Source organism: Gymnogyps californianus, chromosome 5 (genome assembly GCF_018139145.2).
Source record: "Gymnogyps californianus isolate 813 chromosome 5, ASM1813914v2, whole genome shotgun sequence".
Taxonomy (NCBI): domain Eukaryota; kingdom Metazoa; phylum Chordata; class Aves; order Accipitriformes; family Cathartidae; genus Gymnogyps; species Gymnogyps californianus.
Genome location: NC_059475.1, coordinates 27,062,100 through 27,086,273, shown reverse-complemented (window position 1 = coordinate 27,086,273; position 24,174 = coordinate 27,062,100). Strand labels below are relative to the sequence as shown.

Sequence of the window (24,174 nt, the reverse complement as noted above, 5' to 3'; positions counted from 1 at the left end):
TAAGATTAGTTGCTTTTTTTCAGCCATTCATTTTCTATATGAAATAACTCTTTGACAATGGTACATGTATGTGTTTTTATGCCTTTCTACAGTACCAAACAATGGGTGGCAGATACTTTGTACTATGCTGTAAGAGCAATGTGCTAGAATCTAGAGTCACTAACCAGTTTTAGAAAGGTATTTTCATCTGTAGGGTGCACTACTCCCCTTCATCTGAGTCCCTTGGGATTACTTTCTTTTAGCTGCCATTTACTTATTTTGTTGTTGCAGGACTGCAGTCATCCTCTTGAGCAGAAGCAGCTGGTGGTATTAAGGCATATTTGCTCCAATTTGTTACGCCTTTCTTGTTTGCTGTTGGCACCACTGCATACCCATTCTGCCAACATTATTTTATAAAACTTTAAGCAGAATACAGTCAGCATTATATCTTTAATTCCAAAGCATTAGGAGTTATGTTTAAATACTCTTTTTGTGCCAAAATACATATTCTAAAAATGTATTGATACATTGGAGGAAATTTGGGATGACAGTGTGAAAGTGTGGGGAAAAAAATAAAAACAATTATCAATAATGTTATGTAGAGCTGTAATGAGGAGAAACAGAAGAGTTCTGGCTGAACATTAATGAAATCTGAGTAGGCACGATCTCAGAATCTCTCTCACAAAATCCTAAGGTAAGTTACTGAAACTTTGGCAGTGCATTCCTTTAAAACGACAATAGAAAAGAGACTAGAAATTGTATAATAGAGAATAAGCCTCCACTAAGCCTCGAGCTAACTAGACACTCTTAACAGAATAAGGCATTAAATGTGAATTTTCAAATTCACAGGACTGTGTCTTGTTGTCATTTCTAATTCTCCGAACAGTAGAGGTATATTAGTGCAATGATTTTATCTTCACTGTCCTTATCTGCTGAAGAAACCCAAAGAGAATATATCCATTTCAGGATTCGTATTTCCTTCCTTGAGGACAATATGGCTATTCCCAAGAACACCAGAACTCTCAAATTCTTTCTATCACTCTCAAAGTGGTAGAAGGAAGGGTGATAAAGATGATGAAAGATATGGAATGGCGTCTTTTTGAAAAAAAAACAAAGAGTCTAAAACTTGAGAAAGTTAACTGAGGAGAGTGTGACTGAAGGCTACAAAATCATGAGGAGCATGGAAAAGGTGAACAAATGATTATTCATGTTTTTTCTGATACAAAACTGTATGGACATCAAATGAGATTATTAGGAGAGAGACTCAAAACAAACCCAATAGGTAGTTGTACATGCACTTAAACTGAAATTCCTTACAAAAGGATATTTGGATTCTGAAATTAGACCTGGATTAAAAAAACTGACTGGATAAAATCATGCAAGAAAAAATCCCTCAAGAGCTATGGGACACACAGATAATCCCTCTCCCTCCAAAAGTCTCTAGAACACAGATCATTTCAAGCTGAGAAAATATACTAGGAAAATAAAGTGACATGCTAGCCCTGCTCTGAGCTTTGTCCTAGTCATTTGCTATCAACCATTGTCAGAGAAGGGATTCTGAGGTAGTCGGACCTTTGGATTGCTGCAGTATGGCCACTATTTTTTTTCTACAATATGCTTAATTTTGATGTTGTCCGGTTCTTACCTATGATTTGCATTGTTATTGCAACTTTATCAGTCATGTTTTCTATCTGAAGAGTGACTTCATACACTCCTGAGTGACGAAGCTCTGCCTTTCTGATGAAAAGGATTGTGTCCATGTTGCTGTTCCGAATTCCCACATCTTTGGAGTCTAGAGTTTGACCATCTTTCATCCAAATGATTTTGGGTCTTGGTTTACCCTGAAGAGAAAAAAAGGATTTTTTTTTTTTAGGCTATAATAGATTTCAATTTTTCATTTTTCTGTTTTTTAGTGATCTATAAGTCTAGAAAGCCTAATTTAATATGCAGAGTTGAGATAGTAAACTCTCTAAATACTTTCCAATTTCTGTTTTCTTGCAGACAAATATTTGCTCCCATCTGTGTGGTTTAGTGGCACCATGCCCTGAGGATGCCATTTAGTTATAGTTAGAGACTGAAATTATATTGAGAACAAATCCAGAAAAAATATACTTGTGCTGGCTGGTATTCTTTCCCAGGCATCTGTGAAGCCAACAGTTGATCTGGCTCACTCTTATTATTAAGTAACAGAAGTCTCTAATATCTGAGGAGTTTATTAGCTTTTCCCCCCTTTCTCCTCCCTTTCTTAAAACATTTGATTCTCTATTCCCAGGCGTTTTTAAGATCTTTTGAAAAATTGTTATAATCTTGAAGTCTTGGGATGTGAAACTTACTGTATAATTCTTTCTGCATTGCAAAAATTGTTTTGGTGACTGTCAACCTAAGCAGTCAGTGTTGCTACACCCATGGAAGATGACATTGTGGAATCAGTAAGATATCTGTGGTTTACATCACTGTCACTCAGTCATTTCCAGGAAAACTGGTAAATAATATTTAGTTCTTCAAAAGTTGTTTGAGTACTACTTCCACAGTACAGCTCTAAACCAAGAATCCCGAGAAAACAGAAAAGGGACATATCATATTTATTGACTGTATTTATAGCAAATCTAGCAGAAAATAACTCCGTGGGGTTTTTTTAAGTTTCTGCCAGATTAACATGGTGAAACAGTGCAGCACAGGGCTAGATGAATGCCAGGAGTAGCTCAAATGGGTGGGGAGGGAAAGTGAGACCATCCAAGCCAGCAGTCAGATCTGCTTAGGCTGCCCTGAAACTGAAGTCTAAGGCACTGAAATTAGGACATGTACTGCCCTCCACCTCTAGTAAACAGTAGAGAAAGCACCTCTAGAAGGCTCCTCAATTCACTGAGTGTCTGGAACATACTGTGTAAGACTGTATCTTTTTCCTTAGGCTACAGAGGGAGATTAGGATACTCAGACTCTTGGTTTAGGTGCCTAAAGGTAGGCAGAATAAAAATAAATCTTTGTGCTTGCTGCACCTTTCTTTCAGGTTTGTTTGGTATTTGCTCAGAAAGTCTGCGCAGCATAATTTTATTTTTCTGTGGTATTAGAAAAAAACTTCTTCTTTCATAAGACTCAGGCCAAGATCCATCCAAAATTGCACTTAAGGGACTTCTAAAACACCTAGAAATTACTATTCTTTAATAGATGTTCTTTTCTCTAGCATCTAAATCATTGGATGTATTGTAATTGATTTTACATCAGGACTGATAATAAACCTTGAATGAGCAAAGTTTTTGGATCTTCCATTTTCCCCATCTGGTAACTGATTTTCTTACTGCTTTCTGCCAAGGAGTATAGTCACCTCAGGCCTGGAGCTCTGAAATATTAGGTACAAGATTATTTTGTCCAGTGTACCTTCACCCTGGTATCATTTCATAGAACCCTTACAAAAACCTATTAGAGGAAGACATGGCTTCCCTTCTTCAGCTGGAAGGTATAGTAGAAATTCTTGAACAAGTTAAAGGATGTGGGGTTTTGGTTTTTTTTTTTTCCATATCCATGTCTGATTATTGGTGAACTTGACTTGACAAGAATTGACTCTATTTTACTTTCCACATATGTGTATATTTTAAAATGATATGAGGATTCTGCTTGAAAAATTTGGCTAGGGGAATGCTTTAAAAATAAAAACAATCTACTTAAATAAAATTTCCATATTATTATACCATTTTAAATTTCTAATTTGTCAAGACAAATACTTGGCTAGGTTTTCAGACTGATTACAAGATTTAATAGTTCTTGATGGATTGAGTAATGAAGTGAATCGAGGATCTGGCCCTAAATATCTTGGCAGGAATGGGCGTGAGAAACCATAGCATTATCTTTATCATAAGAAATATCTTGACTATAAATCAAGCTTTGCTACTGCTGGTGTTCTAGTGTGGTTGATCAGATATGTTCACTCACAGCACCTCCTTTTTTGAGGTGCTATGAGTGCCAGTGAAAGATTGCAAGTGTTCAAAGTGTTGGTTTTCATATACTCTTATATTTATAGACTGTGAAAAGCATAAACAGATAGAAAGCATGTTCCTAATACATATCTCAGAGGATTGGATTTCTGCGATGTGTAATAGGTAATCTGAGAGAGAACACTGAGTGACAGAGTGGGTAAATAGCACACCAGAGAAGCTTCAGGGAGTTTACTGCCAGGGAAGAATGAACTTAAATGCTTTTCGATCTTTATATTCACACATATATGATGGGGAAGAAGACTGCTCAGTAATACTGTGAATTTTATCCACTAATAGCACATAATATCCCTTCAATCATGTGGCCATGTAGTTAATTTCGAAACAAGAATGTGTTGATTCCCTTCCTTTCAGCAGTTGCTTAATGCACTCAGCAGAAAAATGGTTAGTAATAATGTTGTACTTGTTCTTTTCTGTATGTTTTAATCTAAAGATTTGAATAGATTTGCAAATAGCATTTAGCCCAGGATACCTTGACAAGGTATTTAATAGAATTTCAGTGTTAAATGACACAGTAGTGACCACAGAGGTCACTGGCAGGGTTGCACAGAAACTGTAAATAGTAGAAGACACTGACTTACACTTTAGTTAGATAATATTCTGCCTGCTTGTGTTCCCTAGCTCAGGGTTCACAGCACTTCCAGTATTTATGTATTTTCTCCTATATCCTTTTTGTAATTTGAAGATCACAATCATATCTACCTAGAGTCTTTTTCTTCAAAAGAAATGGTCAGTGATTTAAACTTTTTCAAAATGTAAAGTGAAATGTTCTTTTTCCTTTGCTTTTTTTGAAAGATCCTGTTTTGCATATTCTAAATAGCTTTTGCAGTATTAAGAATTGTAGCTCTAGCTGCAATTCAACATATTACAAATCTAATTCACTCAAAAAAACCCTCTTAAATTAAAATTCTGATTTTGTTCTCAGGCTAAAAATTGGCGTTGATGGATAGATTTTAGCATTTTTTGTTAGCCTTACCTTTTAGGAGACAAGAGTTTATACCAACACATGATATGTCTGTCAGTCAGCTACTCAAATAACTTTTGAATCAGTTGATTCCTTTCAGCTACATTTGCCAGTGCACTAGAAATCTCCAAGATGATTAGCTTAGTATAGTTCTGTGAAAACTGATGACAGGGTGAAATACCGAAACCTCAGTTAGTGTCCCCACTGAGGAAAAGTCAGGAAAGACTTGGTCTTTATCCGTTTTGTTTGGCAACAGCTGAATGATCAGGCAGGGTAAGTGAAGCTCTGGATTAGTTGCTACATGTACTTTCTCTGGCCCGGGGAACTGAGGACATGTCAGCCAGGACTACCTATGGGAGTAGGGCAATGGACTGGCAAATCTCTGGGAATATTGCAATGAGGCTGCTCTAAGCAAAATAGGTGGGTGGTTATGCTGGGAAGATGGTGGTACAGGGGACATAAGACACAAATCTATAAAACATCAAACTTTATCAGTTCCTCTGCTTATGGGACAGTTTGTCAATTTTGTGCAAATTTTCTTCAACTCAGACATCAAAGCAGCAAAAATATCCATTTATTTCATTTAATTTTTTTAAGACTTACATGACTCAGAAATATCAGATGTAAAATCTTGAATTTTGCATGTGGCTAGACCTCAGTGAAGGGGCCATTTTAGCAATTTTAGAGATAAGAAACGTGAAAGAAAAAAATAAGCATGTGATTATGTCGAAGTAGTGCAAGCATGCAATTCAAGGCAGTTACTCCATGTATTGGTTTGCAACTGTTTACTGATTAGATATATCTTTGTGAAAAAGCAACTTTTCATGTAACCCAGTAACCACAGGGCAAAAGACATGTATATTTTATTTTACATAGATATTGCTCTTATATAGATTTTTTTTTTCCCCTGCTGGTACTGCCCAAACAAAAGAATATAGGTAATATGGGCATATATGTCTCCCTTGCTGAAAAAATGTTTTGCATATCTCCAGCACCTTTTACATGAGAATTTCAAAACTCTTCACTAATAACAGTGATTACATTTTCATAAATGCCAACCCTGGGCAGCAGAGAAATTTTAGTTTCTTCAAATTATAAACAAGGAGTAGATTAAATGATATATCTATTATTACTGAGGATATCTCTGTCAGAGCCAGAATCTGCACCTCACAATTTCTTTTCCCCTGTCTCACTCAGACAACCTTTTCCTTTCACACAGTAACTCTTGCACTGTATTGGTATTATAGTCTTGCATCTGAAAAAATGCATGTAGTGTTTTACGAATAGTCGTTATACTTGCTTATACAGCTGTAGAAAATGCAAAGACAGGGTAACTGGTTAGGTCAGTCTGTGTGTATATTTTAGCAATTTTGTGCATGCCATAGTGGCATGTGTAGTTGTATGCATGCACTCTTGATAATCCTTGGCATGCTGTGTTTTTTACACCTTGAGCTCACGTACAGTAATACCCAAGCTATTCTTTTTATACACACAGATTCTATATAGGGCCAATTGTGATATTCTGTTTATGTACAAACTCTAATTTTTGTAGTCAGTCTTTTAAAAATGAACATGCACACTTTTGGCAAAGAAGTTGCCCAGTAACATCATGTACCTTGGCTCCAGAAGAGTAGTTGGTTGAATTCTTACGCTTTTGTGTACTTCTCTCTTTAAGATGCATCCTAGAGTCAATAAGCAAGAATGGGCTTGCACTTACTTACAGCACTTACTTTTTCTTCTTCCTCAAAATGAGGGATTATGGAAGAAACTGTGACTGTAAAAAAATTGTGACTGAAAGAAGAGTGATATTTTTTTTTTCCTTTCTTTAGTGTTTGAGAGGGTTTTTTAAATCATCAGCCATATTTTATGTAATACTGCTTAAGCAGTGAAGCAATGGGAACTTGCATAAGGGAAACAACTTTAGGTAAGTAATGATAAATAACCATGACAAAATAGAAACCGATACGTACCTGAAAAGGGATCACAATATTGATTGTCTCTCCCACTTTCTTCACCAGAGTCTGTCTGAGATGGCGTGGCAACCAGATTTTGGGACGCTCTGCAGTTAAGCATTAGTACATTAAATACAAAGCTTTTGATAATTTGAAATATTACTTATAGCACAAATAAGACAAAACACCGAAGAGGAGAGGCTTGGATACTTGTAAGCATAAGAAAATTGTGCAAACACTGTTTATACAGTTAGGGAGTAGTCAATTCTCGAAGCACTTTCAAATGTGTTTGACTACTGGATACAAATTCAGTAGCAAATCTCTGTTATATATTTACAGCTGAGCAGGTTTCAATGACAGTAGGATTTGTGAAACTGTGTCGTATCTGAAATGCCAGATTTGGGTGACTTCTGTTGGATGTGAGCCTTCTATGTGGACTTTGTTTCTTTGGAGAACTTCATCAGTTCAGTAGAAGGGATGGGGCAAAGGGTGTAAATTGCCATTTAGAGATACTTCTGGACTTACTCAGAAAGCAGAGCAATCAATGGATTTCCTTTATCTTTCTACAGTCATTCAGTTATAGTTCTTTTTTTGACGTGGAAGGAGTGGAGTCTCATTGTAGCAGCTTACTTTTCACTAACAAAAAGAGGACCTTAGTGCACGTCTTTTCATCTAGTCCCTGCTTTCCTCTACCTCACTGGAAAGCTTTCTGTGTTCTCAACGTGTTCCTTATTCTTTTCCTAGTCATTTACACAAAGAATTTCTTAATATACAGTTGGAGTATCTGTCTTCATGTCCATTTGGTTTTGAGATGCATTAGAACTTCGTTTCATTTACACCGAGTCATTTTACTGTCAGTGAGACTCTGGCAGACACTTCATGTGAGTCAAGGTTGAGGAATCCACTATTAGCAGCTCTTGATATCTTTTGGACTCCAGTCAAATGAATTATAATCTGCTGCTGTTGGGTGATACACAGGGTGTAAATTAATAACCTAGGACAATCAAGTACAGATAACTGCTTTTATTTAAACAGATCTCTTGCCAACATGGTCATTTTGCAGTAATATAGCAGCTTTTCCAGCAGAGAGCTAAATATTAAAAAATGTCTCTTAAATGCTGACAGTGCCGTTACAAGAGGTGAAATGTCCATATTTTGAAAGTAAGAAGTAGGATTTCTTTTTAAGGGCTATGCTTTAGAAATGTAAGACCTGGACAGTATAGTAATGTTCTCAGAATCAGAAGATATGGGGCGCCCAGTCAAAGTGAAAGAGCTGTTTGGGTGTTATTCTTGGAAGAAGGCACAGGCTTGTCAGTCCCAGAGTTTTTCTGCATGTGTACCTGATCAGAATTTTGACCAGAGGAAACAGATGAATAAGATTTATTCAGTCTAGATACTCACGCAGGATCTCTTGAACAGTAATGGGCTCTTTGATTATTGCTGCTCCACTCTCACCAGCCAAGTTTATAGCCTTTATACGGAAATGAAGTTTGTCCCCTGTGACCAGGTCTTTAATCAGTGCAGATGTGCGCTCAGTTAGGCCAGGAAGAGCTGGAATCCATTCTGTAGCTGCAAGTACAGGATTCGCACATTGTAATAACATATTATTTTTCCAAACTGATGCCTTGTCTACAATTGAAAGTAATTTGTGTTAGGGTAAAATGAATTTAACATGCAATACCACACTTAAAAGGGAATAAACTAAGCTGGCAAAAGAACTCTGGATCTAGAAGATGTGTTTACACACAGAGTTAAGGAATGTATACACTTTGTTTATTCAAAATAGCTAAGGGTAAGGGAATCATCTTTGGGTAGTTCCTTTGGCATTCTGTTTTATAGAGCTTAGAGCTGTGGGGCTTCTCTACATTTATTTTCATTAGCAAAAGGTGAGGAGGGAGAGAATTTTGGAAATATTTTTAGCAAGAAAGTGAAGCCTTAATTTAGTTTTTTCTTGGAATAAGTATATCTCCTGTAGGTGTCCAAATGGATTTGAGAGAGCCACATATGCTGAAAACAATAATAGAGCACATAACCTGGAATTTATTATTAACTTCTCAATTGACACTGTAGAACAGAATTCTTAGGGCTTCCTTAGTTATCCTAATGACACAGAAGTACGACTGATAAAATCATTCTTCTATGACGATGACATAGGGATTCTGGTAGTTCCATGATGATATCTCATTAAAGACTATAAATTATTTCTGGATCAATTATACCCTGTAAAAACCCTAGTTTAGGTTATATGGCAATTGAGCTTAGTGTCAGAAAAAAAATTAATAATTGAAGTGATTATAAATTTGTTATTTGATTTTTATGACATAAATGCTATGTTGTAACATCACAGTAAATTGAGTGTTGTAGATATGGTGCAGTTATACTCTTTATTATCAGACCACAAGTACTAAATAAGATAAGGTAACAGTCACTTGAAAGTTTGACTGATGTTGTTACAGTCATGTTATTATATTGGTTTTAAGGAGTAATCAATTTGTGAATGCTGCAAAAGTATAGTAGTGACTACAGAACAGCACTGGTATTTTTGTAGTACTTTTCTGTATTAAAGTTTATGATGATTGTGAAGATGATGTTACGGTTGATGTGACTTTCATGGTTTTACAGTCATGTCATGGTCAGTCTGGTGATGGTTGGCAAGGATGTTAGTCATAGATTAGAGTTCAAATTTAATGATACTGGATATGGTTAATTTATTGGGATAGTGCAGTGAAACTATTGCAATTATATTTTAATAATGTTCAGTTGCTGCTGCCTAGTACTCGTGCTTACTCACATCCATCTTTGCAGTATTCCACAATATAACCATCTAATCCCCCGGCTCCAATCCGCTCAGGGGGTCTCCACTTCAAGGCAACAGTGCTGTCAGAAACTTCTTCCACTGTAAAGTGGGTTGGTTCACTTGGAGGAGCTATAAGGAAATACATAGAAGTAAATTCTGAGAAATAGCAATATAACTGTGAGAATTCAAAGGCTATAGAAGGAGTGATTAGCAGCTGAATTATATACCACTATCTGTTTTAATAAAATAAATCTAGCTGAAGCTCAGTTGTAAATTGTAACACCTAATACTTCATTTAATAGAAGTGCGGCATAAGATTCCTATAATAGGGAGGGGAACAAGAGGTTAAGACGGTAGTTCCTGTTCACATATGCTCCCTTATGAGTAAAAGCCAATGAAAAAAAAGAGTTGTAGAAGGGAGTGAAATTGTCAGCAGAAGTCTGCAGAAAAGTTTAGAAATAAAAATGCATACAATTTGTATGCTGTACTTACACCCTGATTGTAATTGGGCAAAATGTATAGTCAGAGGACCAAATTCATCAGTGGCTAAATTTGACTTCACTCATTTTCCTCTAACAGTGGAGAAAATGACCAAAAGTTATGACTACATGTTTACAGAAACACTGGTTCTGATTTGCACGTTTGTAATAGAGACATGCCTGAGAAAAATATTTGGGGGCTGAAAAATTTTCCCTTCAGTTAGATATAGCTATTTCATATCTTTTCAGAACAGGAGTGTCATGGCTCTTTTTAAATCCATAGTTCAGAAAGACCACTAGCTAAATTCAGTCCTCTTAAGCATGACTGTTGTCTACTAATTAAAAAACAATCAAGAAAAGCCCTCCAAATACACACAATGGTGAAATCATTGATTCCAAAAAGCAAACAGAAAGATAACTTCTTCAAAATAACATTTAGAGTGCTGGAACATAAAATTTAGTATACATGTCATAAAAGCAATCATGTTAAAGAAATGTATGTTTGGTGTACTCTGTATATGTATTATAAACTGAACATCTTTTGAATATACATAACAGATTTTACATATTAAAAATATTTCATATATAAAGTTAAATACAGGTTTATAAATTGTGCAACTGATTGAAATTGATCTTAGTTCCCAAAGTTATTGTAAAAAAAATAGAATAAAAAAAATATCACCCAGTTTCCTTTCTGTAGCTGTGTCAAAATTTTTCGTATTCAAATGGCAGCAAGGACTGTGAACAGCACACAGGAGGCAAAGGAAGTTGGGAGTGTACACAACCACACAGTACACGATCAAAACCCCAAACCTCTTCTCTGAAGCAGTAACTGTGAACTTTATCCTTAATCAAGTAAAACTCTGCCTATTCCATGAAAACTTTGGACCTTTTTTTTCAGTAGCTCCGCTTGATGGTTTTCGTTTGCTCTCTTTCGTTGCAGACCAGCCATTGTGTGTTTGAAATCCAGAATTAAGAGGCTCTTCTTGCAGTTCGTCCTTTCCTTCTGACCCCTTCACTGCATCATCTGCTTTTGCATTATCTCCTTCAGCAGGCTGTCCCCCTTCGCCAATATTTGTAGATTTAGCAACTCTAGTCATTTTAATCTCCAGCTATTTGTATTTTTGTGGGTCTTCTTTCTAAAGCTCTTAGCAGGCAGGCTTCCTGAGGACTCCCTTAGTTTGCTCCTTGCTCAGGGATGGCAGGAGACACTGCACTGCTGTGTTGGGAAGGATTATTTATAGAAAATCATTCCTAAAATATGTTCTTAATCAGCTATCTTTTTAGCTGTGGAGAGGGCCGGGATTAAGGGAGTACTGGGTGGGATACTGTGATATTTGCACCCATAAGGGAATGGGGGAAGCTGAGAGGGACAGGGAAAATTCTGTCAATTAGTTCTCCTCCTTTCCAGATCCAGTTTGACTCTCACACTTCTAATTATAACAACTAAAAATTCATCAGCAATTTCATGAAACTGGAACCTCTGTGCTTCTCAGGAAGGGGAATGAGAGATAGAGAAGAGGAAGATTACAAAGGAAAAGGTTGATTAAATATAGCATATAGAGATGGTTGATAGCCTCTTCCCTAACACATTCTTTTTAGGTATAAGGGCAATTGAAGAGAAGAGGTGAAAATTGTCCTGTCTTGGTTTTGTCCTAGAAATAATATGGAGTGTGGTAAAACTCACCAATTGGCATGAAAGGTTGCGAGGCAGGGCTTGGCCGGGACATGCCAATAGAATTCACAGCATAAATCCGCATCTCATAAACTACTCCTTCAATCATTCGCTTGGCTTCATAGGTTAGCTCTTTTAAAAGGTCAAAGTTCAGTCTCATCCATCGATAGCTCTTCTTCTTCTTTCTCTCTAAAATATAGCCTGGAAAGGATAGCTCTTATGATGTGAAAGAACTGCAAATTATTATCTCACATGCAGGAAAAAAGAAAATAACTTTTTTTTTCCCCCAATGGCATAAAAGAGCCAAATGTGATTCAGAATTATTGCATATAACTGAATTGTGTGAAGCTTTGGTATTTTCCTCCAGTTTCCTTTTGTCTTACTTTCCTTCTATCTGACATTCTTACCTGAACAATTATACTTTTCAGAGTAGAAGTTATTTAGAATTGTCTATGTCTGATATTAGGCTTTAAGCACATTTTGCATGCACTACTATTAAGGTATTTAGAAGTATGCAAAATAGAGATACTAGCAGAGCTGGTTTAAATGGTAAATCCTTTCTGGTGAGAATGCAGTCACTCACACCTAATGGCAGAGAAATGCATGAGACACAGCAGTTCAACAGAAAGCCCTTTCAGTGAAGGAGAAATTGCCTTGAAATGTGTAAGATGAGACATAGAGTTAAGAAATTAATTTCTTTCTTATATTCTGCTGCAATTCACTAATCTTGACTAACAGCATAAATCCCAATGCAAAAAATTGGTTGGAAGACCAGTTTGACAGTTCCCTTTGGGTTTTCTGGTTTTTTTGTTTGTTTGTTTTTTAAATGATTTATCAAAGAACTGATGTTAGGTCTCTGTCCATTGCTAAGTGGTGGAATTGCGGAGTGCTTTGCAGACAGTGCAAATCCCAGCTCTGTTTCAGCCCTATAGTGGAGTGAGTCCTGACCACACACCATTTTTCTTGCTCTGATTTCCTTGGGAAGGCAAGTGAACCTGTATGATTACAGAGAGCCAAGAGAGCTGCGTGCACTGCAGAACAAATCTGTAGTATAGCTTAGATGTAGTCTGTATACCCAGAATCCAGGTCTTTAGTACATCTTCCTCACCCCCTCAACATCCACAGCCTTTCCCACACTACCATGCTGTTTTTCAGAACGACTAAGTCAGGCTGGGTTATCAATTTAAAAGATAAACTTCTCATTTCCCAAAACTGGGAATGGAATCTGTAATTCTTGATCCTTAATACGGAGGATGCTGCTTCTCTCTGTTGCAGATGGTATGCCTGGATGTGATGCATATAGACTTCTTTTAAACAGATTTTGTTTTGAAAGCTATTAATCTTTTAACTATGGAGTGAATAATCAGAAAATACACTGAATAGTGATTTACACATACCATGTATTGGTAGGTATTGTATGTCTGTTCCTACCCATAGTCTACCGAGGATATGTCTGTAACAGTGGTCAGCTACAATAGTGTAAGTCTATAGCAAAAACATTGTGAAGACCTATGAATTGAGCTGTGTAGGTCAGTGATTCAATCCCTGCTGCTCACAAAGGTCGTGGCTGTCAAACTTGCAGGTGTCCCTTTGGTATACCTGGGAAGTATGATTCACACTTACAGTGTCTAAAGGGAGATGGAGAACAGGCACGTTTGCCGACAGGTTACAGGCACAGACATCCTGCAGCAGGAGCCTTTCCTGTCTACATTGAATTGCAAGAAGAGCATGGGAATCTACAGAATGTTTTGGGAAATGAATGGTGGAAGTACCTTTGAGCTGACAGGTTGTATCATCACTTCCAATGTGTAAAGTTACTCATGGCATGCTTGTTGTCAGTAGCTTTTAAACAGGGTTAAACGCTGTAAGCAAAGAACCTGTGGTTCCTTTGACGTGTTCCTGCTTTTTTCTCTCTTCATCAGGGTCTGTGAGACTGAGAGAAGTTCCAGCAACTCAGTTTCTGTTTTTCTGCCATTTTAGATATGCATAGTTTCCTGTCAGAACTGAGACACTTCTTCGCTGTGGCATACCAGAATTGCAATTTAAAAAAAACCCAACAAGTAAAAAGGAGGTAAAAAGACAATACTGGTACTCTTGGTGACATTTGGTAAAGCAGATTATTTCCCCAAATGCACAGAATGTATGATAAAGATACTGCTTTAGTAATACAAAAAGTATATGAGACCCTATGAAAGGTTTGTGTAACAGTAAAGATGGGGTGTGAATTTCTTTTCTATATCTGTTGGATATAGCTAATAAAGACTGTAGTAGACTACCTACAATGCCATCTGTAACAATATGAAGACAGATAAGAATGCATATGTCTTTTCCCCCTGCCTTTTTAATTTGCTTTTAAAGCTTTGTTTGAATGGATAGTGCTGGATCTTAGCTTTTTTTTTTTAGGTGTTTTATTCTAGCTCTATTAGTAGTACAGTCCTGTGCTAACTGAAGAAACCTCCTCATGTAGTGCAAAGGGTTGTTAGTAGAACGTTAATGAAATAATTCCTTTGACAGTGAAAACAAAACAAAGAACTTTCCAAAATAGTGTCCTGAAAACTCTACAAAACGAAATCATGGGCTTTGCAAGGGGAGGGGGCAGGTTGGCTGTGGTAATGGGACAGCTATTGGTATATATATTTGCACATAATAGTTTAAATTGTTAACTTCTTGCTTGCTTTCTGTCAGAACAGATGAAACCACAAAGGACTGGCCCAATAGTATCTTGTTTATTCCTAGACAGATAACTTCTATTGAAGTAAATGAGGTTACTCTATTCTTGTGGAAGTGGATGAAGTCCAAATATCCAAAAGCAAATACAAACTCCTCTCTTCCAGATACTATGCAGGGGGTTAAAAGAATTTTAAAACATTTCTAACCCTGGCATCCCCATGGGAGTCCATATAGCTTTCAGTGTATTTTTTTGAAAAGAAACTCGAACTCCAGTGATCTTTATTAAACAAATTGCTAGATTTGGAGTCCAGAGGAATTTTTCCCTAAAATTGGCCAAGACCCTGCATTATTTTCTTTTTCTTCTGAGGATGACAGGGAGTTTTTTCTAAAAAACACCATGCTCTGCAGAGAACTTAAGATGCTATCAGTGATATTCTTGATTGCTTCTGTTCATTTCCTGTATTGCATGATAACTTTGGCCTCTAGTTTTTAGTACAGATTTTAAGGTCATTAAAATGATTGAAAAGTGTTTGTGACCCGTGGTGCGTGGTTGTATCTGAAGTAGAATTATGAAATAGTTTTCTAAAAGAAACATGTATTGCATGAGTGCTTGAGATTGCAGAAGATTGGATTTGATGACTGAGGTGGCCACAGATCTGTTTTGGTATTCCTAGGTAAGTCCAAAGGGCTGTACACTGACTTAAAATTTCAGTCTTGAATGAGAATGTTTAGCTTTAACTATTTTTGGTATCGCCTTCTTGTGCTTTGGTAACTTATTTGCTGAAATATTTCTCTGATTCAAATAGTGCGGGTAGGGGGCACTCTCTCCCTAAAGTTGAAGGGCCAGAATCTAGACCAGTTTGAAGGTTTGATATATTAGTTAGTTTCTGAGGGTCAACCTCTCTCGAGTGAATAAATACAGAGAATCCCTCTGTGCCATTTTAAAGGAGCAGCAAAAAATATAGGCAAGGCTGCTGGGGACTTTATATTTTAGCACTTCTTACCAAGTACTGGTTGCCCACCATCGTATTTCGGGGGTTGCCACTGCACAGTACAGTAATCTTCTCCAATGTTGCTGATCTTGGGAGCTTCTGGAGGGTCAGGAACATCTGAAGAAAGTGTGAGAATGAATGAGAGTTGTTACTGTTTGAATTTCTGTATACAAGTCAATGAAATATTTTTCTTTAACATTTTTTCTGTATCATATTGATACAGCTTTGTCAGATAGCAACAGTAGGTACAATTGAGAATGTATTATCTTAGTCTAAAGTGAATCCTGCTCTTTGACGCTTCGATGTTAGGTTGGTTTTCCTTTAAATACCATTGATTATTCAGCTCCCTTGTTCTTCCCAGACATAATCAACTTTTTGCAAAAATGTAAGATAACAAGGTAATTCTGTTCTGTAAGAAGAGGCTTGCTCCAGGCTTCCCTGTTTTCTCTTGAATGAAATTTATATAGAATACAAGGGTTGCATGTCTCTCATATTTTGTTATTTTGGAGATATTAATAGTAAATATCCTGATTTAGGATTTATAAAAGATGAAAAGAGACTTAGTATTCACCTAAGCAGTGAATTCTAAATTCTAATACTGTAGGTGAAAGTAATTTTCTTTTATAATTTCTAAGTTTGCTTATAACCTGACCTTTTGTCATATGCATGGCAGGGTATAAACAAGTTAAATGTTATGAAAAATTCCATAAGAATTACTGACTCAAAATCATATTCCCCCCAGCTCTTCTGTGACTCATAGTGGCAATCTGTTTATCTTATGTCAGATATATATTATATCTCTTTATTCCATTAACCATTTACTGCTTATAGAATTAAGTAATCTTTGCTTAAGAATATAAACCACAACAAAATGACAAGAAGTTTTTCTTAACTCAGACAAGCATGAAGCATACACTTCAGAACGCAATGTCACCTATAAAATGATAGGATCACCTAAAACTAGAAATATATAAAAAAGAAATACATGGATTTCTACTGGGAGTTGTTCTCTTACCTTTTCACACAGAAGGCAACTAGCTGTGAAAAATACTTCTGCCAAATTTTGTGATTGATAGTATTCCTGCCTTTATGATCCTTTTCTGTTTTTTTCTAAACCTAGTCAGAACTTGCCTCAGTTTTAGAGAAGGGTGAGTTTCAGTGAACTCAAGATACTTTCATGCTCTGGTTGTTTCCTTCCTTCACTTACCAATAACTTTGACTGTGATATCAGCCTTATCTTCTCCCACTGGATTCTTAACTATAACTCTGTACACTCCCTCGTCCTCCTTTTCTGCTCCTTCAATGATGAAGACACAGTGGTCTTCATGCATCTCCACACGAACTCTGCCTTCAGATTCAAACAGAAGCTGTGGGCAGTGAAAGTAACAGATAAAAGTCATTGTAAGTTGTGCCAGGGACAGCTTGATGAGCCTGTATGTAAGCTGGTGAAAATCTTCAAATCACTGAATATTATAAAAGTTATTGAAAAGCTAGAAAGTTTTTCAAGTTCTGTTTGTATGTAGAAGAGAGAAAATATAGACTAAGTTGTTCACATAAATAACATTTGGGAAAATTGGTTCTGAAAGTCTGCAGGTTGTTAAGATTAATTGCTAGTTACACATACCCAGTTACGTTTCAAAGAAGTTGCTAAGTACTTCCACAAATTCGTACTTGGGATAGCTGCTAGTATCAATGTAAAGAGTTTCATGGGTAACAGTTGGGTACTGTGTAAATTCAAGATGGTTTGCAAATTCAACTTCAAATGGTTGAGCAAACATTCCTGATCAACAGTATCTACATTTGGCATCAGATAACATGGATTTGAACAATTTCCCTCTAAAAAATTTACCATGTTTCTTGTAACTGGTAATGGCATCAGTGTGATTTCTGTCACTCAAGAATGTCATATGGGGTAACTTTCTACTCTTCTCTGGGCTGAGATCTAAACATAATGATCACAACTTTGCTGTACATTTATAACACACTTCTTTCTTCTTTATGTGCCCGTGTATCTTTAGACTTAGAACAGGAACCACTAGAAAGCATATGTGCCTGAATAGTGCCTAGTACAGCAACAGTATTATTGTTGCATAATAAATGTAAAATATTTTTGACTCTATCAAAATAAAAGTTATTTATGTGAAAAAGGAAACTTGTTGGAAAATGAATCCTCTTTCACTGTTTTGTACCTACATAGTCCACTCTCTTGACCCATTGTCATCTTTCCGTGTGTCCTGTAAGATTTTGTCCTAGTTTTTTTTCCTCTAGTTATTATTAAAGCTTAGAGGTTAGTGGGGAAAAAAAGGGATAAACATTCACAAATATATTAAAAACAGTTTTCAAATAACTGCTTTGATTCCTTGTAATCCAGCCACCATGTGATGGTGATTAGAAAGAGATTTCCTCAATCAGCATCTTACTCTCAAATTACTCACCAGATCTCTTGTGCCCATTCAAAGTGTTTGGTAATTACCATTGTGAGGCAGGATGTTGGGCCTGATGTGCTATTTGCTTCACCAGTTTTAATATCTACTGACTTCAATTTTATTTCCTTCTGAATATGACCTTTTATCTGGAAAACACTAAGCATATTTGTGTGTCTGCATAAATAATAAGGAACTTACCTTACTATCAGCATTTAAATCACTGCTGTTTTCTGAGGGAGTCATGGAATCATCACTGCTTCGAACAAGGTCGCTTTTCTAGATAAGCAAAGAAACCACAGAAAGTCAGCTAAGTCTTTCTGAGCAAAGCAGTAAAGCTGTTTCTGCAAGACAGAGGAGAAGAGCCCATAGGTTTGTTAGGGGGGTTGAATATGGAGGTGTGAGAAAAGCAAAGAGCAAAGTGAGGCAGCAAGCAGACCTGGCAAGAAAATCATCTAGTATGAAAGTAAAAAGCAGAAATGGAAATAGGTGTATCAGACTGCAGTGAATTAAGGGAAGGGTAAGTCAGCAAAACCAAATTTACAGCTTAACAAAGATGTATGACATTCCTGCAGTAGAATTGTAACTGGTTGTGAATCTGCCTGTGTTCTGTGGTACTAGTTACTCATCTTGTGTAACTACAGAAATAAGGATTACTTCTTTCTGTAACAATGGGATAGTAAGTCAATGTAAATGTTTTAACACTCAGAAATACAGTCAGGTCTGTAACACACATCAGACAAGGTATTCTGAAGCTGTGCTACTGTTTGTTTAGGATTTCATTAGTAAGTATAGGTTATACACCCTTCAAATCAAGGCTGGCTTCTTTTACTCGTATGTTGAGACCTCATGCCTTAGAAATAATACTGTATAGGGGTTGTCTGATAGTCAATTGTCATTTTATCGGAGAAACTTGTGTATGAGAGAGTCAATTTCTCTTGGTTCCCAAAAGAGAGACAAATGGCTTTTTTGTTTGTTTCCATACTAATTCTGCATTGCAGAAAAAAGTCGTAAGTGTTATTAAATATGCTAACCTGAACAAAGAATGCAGCAGAATCATGAAGAAATGAGATTGGGGAAATTAATATAATTGGCAATATTATTTTGTCTATATCTACACCTGTGGGAAGTGTAATGATGCTGTAGAATATTATGCAAAGTATTTCTGTGTTTTGTGCTAGTTATAGCTCAAGAGCCCACAGATGGTGAGGGGTGGGAATGTTCTGAGATAGCCAGAAAGGAATCTCACTTAACATTTTATGTCTAGCTTCTGAATTCTTTCTTTGATGTTTTGTAATTCCTTTGATAAGGCAAATAGCAAGTGTCCTCTATTTTCATTATACCGCATACAGTTTTACCCCAGTGGTCTGCTAAGAAGACATTTTCTTCACAGACTATAGAATTCTTGAGAAAGATTAAAAAAGAAGCTGCCATCTCCAGAACATGTCCATCCTATCAGGTGAAGGTGATGGGGATGACTTATCATTTATTTCTTTTTCTCTGAGGTAGGAAGAGAATAAACGTGTATGGCATCCTACTGTCTGCACGTACATATGTCTACTCAAATGTACTCAGCCCCTTCTTTTGGAATAGCAAAACAAGCAATGGTTCAGGATGACTCTCACAAAAACAGCTAAATCCCAAACAGCTGCATTGCAGATATCTTTTTTTTTCTTGAGGTTTAAAAAAAATGAAAGGAAGATGAAAATACTTGTAACTAAGAATTGTAAATCAAAGTAAGATTTGAGAAAGAAAATAAATTTCCTGTTGTGACTTCCTTGCCTCAGACATTGTGTCAGATTACACATTACCTTATTTACTTTCTGCCAGATGACAGTGGGTGTTGGATCTCCTGATATGGGAACATCCAATCTCAATTTGTTCCCAGCCACCACGACAATAGTGTCAGGGGATTGGCCCAGACAGTCAAGGTGGATTTTGGGAGGTTCTATAGCAAAGGCAGAGAAAATAAGTTTTAAATATAGTTTGAGTGTTCTGCATGGGGAAAAAAAAAAAGGTAAATATTCATACATTAAATTAAAAAGGAAAAATACCTGTTTCCTTTGCTATTGAAAACATGTTTACTTGCATATAAATAATGACTGCTGTTCTTACCTTCTCTTGGTACAAAATCAATCTTGACCTCTGGGGAAAAAAAAAGGGGGAGGGGGTAGGAGAAATAGATCAGAAAAGAGAATTTACATAGCATCTGCACCCACAAAGTAATTTTAAAACTATTCATCATTAAAACCTCATAAGGCATATACATCAACAGATTAATGCAATAAACTGGAAAACAGGCTCTGTAAACAATGTGATAATGATAACACAAAATAACAGGGAAAAGCAGTGTGCCTCTATTGAGGTATCAGGAAAGAGATTCTGCATACTCTTTCCTGGTATAACCATGACTAATGACATCATTTTATCCCTCTGGAATTCCCATTACATATTCTAAGATAACTTACCCAAAAACTGAAGCTTGGCAGAAAGGTTGTAAGCAAATCCTTGAGGGATGAAGGAATAATCAGCCTCATCACCTGGTGTTACGTCCTCAATAGTTAGCTTATGGATTCTGGAAACATGAACAAATATATTCCACTCCCTTACCTTACCTGTCCAGGAAAAACAGGTCTATCTCAAGAGACAAGGTGCAGGCTATAGGATATTAACAGACATTACTATTCCTTCTCCCCTTGCCCTAACATCAAGTCAGCAACCACCAGGGCTGTAGACTGCTCTCCTTTCAGTATTGAAGCAAATCCATGTCAGCATGTTGTCTATGAAAGGATTTTTCTTGTCAAGGCAGATGCATAGTCTAGTCTGAATAGAGGAAGCAGTTTCTCTGCTTTAGTCCAATCCTGTACCATTACAAGGGCAGTTGTAACACTGCTGACTGGTTTCATTTGATCAGATTGTGACTACAGTAAATTCTGGAAAAACAAGCTAAAAATTGATGCTCCATCCCTGTATTATTGTAAATTCAAAACAGAATACAGAAAGGGAGTACCAAGGAAGACTTTACCTAACATGTAATGCTTATGTATCTTCTGAATCTTCTTGGTCTCCATTTCCAGTAGTAGTTAGACTGCTAAGAAACTTGAGCACAGAATTCCACAACTGTATTTGTTAATATAAACACCAGTTTTTCTGAAGGTGTTTATACATATGTGCTATCTTAATCTGTCTAAACACTACTGCTAATTTTAAAGTTGTCAACAATGCGTTTTCTAGATTGTTTGAATACCAAGAAAACATTAAATCCTAATGAAAACTGAGAATGAATTCTGCTGATATACCACTGATGCCATACATGCAAAACATACCAACACAGAAAGACTGCACGCATACCAAAGCAAGTCTGTGACTATATGTTGATTGTGTATGAGAAGGTTTTTAACTTTTTTCCTTTTAGCTGGAGCCAGCTAAAACAAAGTCTTTTTTTATATTCCTGTCTCCTGAGATAATAGTTCCTGTGGATTGTAATGCAATATCCAAGCCTGTACCTGCTTTCTGAAACAAGACTAACCTGCCAATATGGGAGATCTTTATCCTTTCATCTGGGACCACCTCCTTTCCATTTTTCAACCAGATTCCTTTCACATTTTCATCGGAAACTTCACACTTGAAGACTGCCTGGTCACGTGCCTTCACTGTCAGATCCGCAATGCTCTGATAAACTTCCAGCTTTTTCTCTGATATTGTGAGAATAATCGATACACACATCAACAAATCAGAATAGCTCTGTAAGTAAACAGTTGGTGTGGATTTACTGAGTAGAAAAGGCTAGGGCTGAGCAAACTGTTTGTGGAAGGGTGAAATATGAAGGGAAATCCACAGCATGCAGGGCTTTAACAGGACTGATAGCTAAGCACCTGTTATTATCACAGTATCTGTTACATCCAGCACACAGGTCTGAGTTCTCCTTAAGGCCTTTATTATCAAACCTTATGCCCCTTATTAAGCTGTCTTTTTCCCTGGCAGGAGGATTATGCTACCCCTATGCACTACCCTGGAGAAGGTTACCTTCAGCATGTTTTCATTTTTCAGCTTCTCTGGTTCTGTAATATTACCTGTGCCTACCTTGTACAATTAGTTCAGCGACTGATACCCCACCGTTGGTCTTTACGGTGTAGTGTCCGCTATCCTCCTTGGTTGAGTCATTAATAATTAGATACTGCTTTTTTCCGTCTTTCTTGAATCGGTATTTGAATGTTTCTTCCCGTGTCAGCTCAATTCCATCCTTTTCCCTGCAATGCCAAACAACGTTGAGTTATTTTTCTGTGGTTGGAAGAGGAGAGTGAGAGTCAGCTCAATGTTACTAGAGATTGGAAGACACAAGATAAATCCACTCTTTGTAGCATTTCAAGTTAGCAAAAAAGAGACCATTGCACAAATGTTAGTGGAACCAGAACCAGAATGCTTCTAGCTTGACCATTAATTTTCACTAGGTATTTGACTTCTGGTTCAAGAGAGTTCACTCACAAGGAATTACTTGATTGTTGCTATTTATATGCTATAGATAAACATGAAAGTATGTTAAATGCTGTAGAAGATACAGGGATGAAGACACACTTCACCAGCAGGGAATTTATATATTAAAAGCTACCATAAGGTAAATGGGACTAGCTGGGAAATGACTTAAAAGTCTTAATTTCCCTGATGTGAATTATAATTTTTATAAATTCATGGTTTGTGGGCATCAGTAAAAGAAGAAAATTTTAGGCTGGATTTAAATGAAGATGTATTTTGGATTTTGTAGTCCTTTCCATTCAAGGATGCCACAGTATATTTAAGACATTACTAAATTAAGCTTCACCATCCAGCCTGGGAGGAAATTTAATTATTGTAATTTCCAGTTGTCATGAAGGGAGACGAGCAGAGAGGAGGATTCATGCTGTTTAGTCAAGGTCACACAAAAATACATAAGATGTTTTAAAGATTTCCTGTTCCTAACCCTAAATAACATAAACAGGCTACAAGAAAATAACTTGTAATTTCTTCAACTTACTCCTTTTGCAGCATTTTATATTTTTGATTATTATTTGAATATATTTATATTATGTTACTTGAATACTGCTGCAGTTTGTAAATGAAAAAGTTTTTCTCTTTGATACTTACTCATGTGGAAAAATAAATAGAAAAGATGTTATGCTTTTAATAGAGTAAGAATTTTCTTTCTATCATCTTGTGTATTTTCCTTATTTGTTACCAGTGACTATTCAGCTTAACAAATGAGCTTACAGGACAGAAAATTGAAATGCTACTTAGGGACTCATTAAAATACTATAGCTCTAATTTCTAGGTAGATGTATGCAAGAAAACCTTTTGCCTCTGTTAGAGTCTGCTGAAGTAAATCACAGGATCAAGACTTTAAGCAGAGACAGGAATCCTACAACTTGTGACTTAGATGTACCTGCTGCAACTGTATTTCAAAATACATACAGGTTACTCCCTCCTAACTGTTCTTTACAGCACAGCTTATTGGAACTTATAGTTGGTTTAGAAAAAACACTGGCCTCCCTTCCAGATCACAGGACTACAACACTAGTAAGGGAGCAAACAGAGGATGCCTATGACAACCACGTGAAACACAGCGCTTAGTGTTATGTCAAGATGTTTCCTCTGCTTGCTGAGTGGCAAGAGTCTGAGGCCACATGCAAGATACTCTTCTAAGGCTGATATTCTTTCATGCACATTAGTTCTGGAACAAGTGCTACAATGCAATGCGTAAACCTCTGCTGAACTGCTGAGAATGGACTGTAATCCAGAAGTTCAACATGCTGCTGTGGCAAAACCAGGCACATGCACTGTGGCTAGTGTTCCAAAGCTGAACCTTTAAATTTATTTTTTGGTGATATATTTTGACACATGGCTTATCAGAGATGTCTGAATGTTCTATTCAGCCATTGGTAAGAAAGAGATCTCTTGAAATCTTATCTAAGTAATGAAAATAGATTATTTGCAAAGACTAGTGTCTTAAATCCCTGGGAAGGGAATACTATATTTAACTTGTGTTTGTTTTAGCGACTAGCACATTGCTGATGCTGTGTATGAGTAGAGTGTTTGCAGAGGGGTGTACTGACAAATAGTGGAGTGATAAAACTGTAAACCTCAAAAAAGAACTCCCAAATATCATTTGGCTTAAAATAATACACTGCTGCAATGAAAAGTGAAAAACCTCATATAAGGTAATATTACAGGCCTTCCTTTGGTAACTAGAGCAATGAAGTAGAAGAATCAGTTGATATTAA

At 36.7% G+C, this 24,174-nt stretch overlaps 1 protein-coding gene across 1 annotated transcript in view; it reads right to left on the bottom strand.

The window, feature by feature from the left end:
- Positions 1-24,174, bottom strand: part of MYBPC3 (myosin binding protein C3) — a 63,619-nt gene that overhangs the window by 9,854 nt on the left and 29,591 nt on the right. Inside the window, exons 17-29 of the mRNA XM_050896779.1 lie at positions 22,004-22,170; positions 21,450-21,615; positions 20,389-20,495; positions 20,036-20,065; positions 19,732-19,868; positions 18,122-18,199; positions 16,705-16,864; positions 15,510-15,614; positions 11,848-12,036; positions 9,676-9,810; positions 8,286-8,453; positions 6,903-6,991; positions 1,625-1,820 (exon numbers count right to left, since the gene is read on the bottom strand). Of these exons, the coding sequence (XP_050752736.1) occupies positions 1,625-1,820; positions 6,903-6,991; positions 8,286-8,453; positions 9,676-9,810; positions 11,848-12,036; positions 15,510-15,614; positions 16,705-16,864; positions 18,122-18,199; positions 19,732-19,868; positions 20,036-20,065; positions 20,389-20,495; positions 21,450-21,615; positions 22,004-22,170 (1,727 nt within the window). The remainder of the gene's footprint in view (positions 1-1,624; positions 1,821-6,902; positions 6,992-8,285; positions 8,454-9,675; positions 9,811-11,847; positions 12,037-15,509; positions 15,615-16,704; positions 16,865-18,121; positions 18,200-19,731; positions 19,869-20,035; positions 20,066-20,388; positions 20,496-21,449; positions 21,616-22,003; positions 22,171-24,174) is intronic.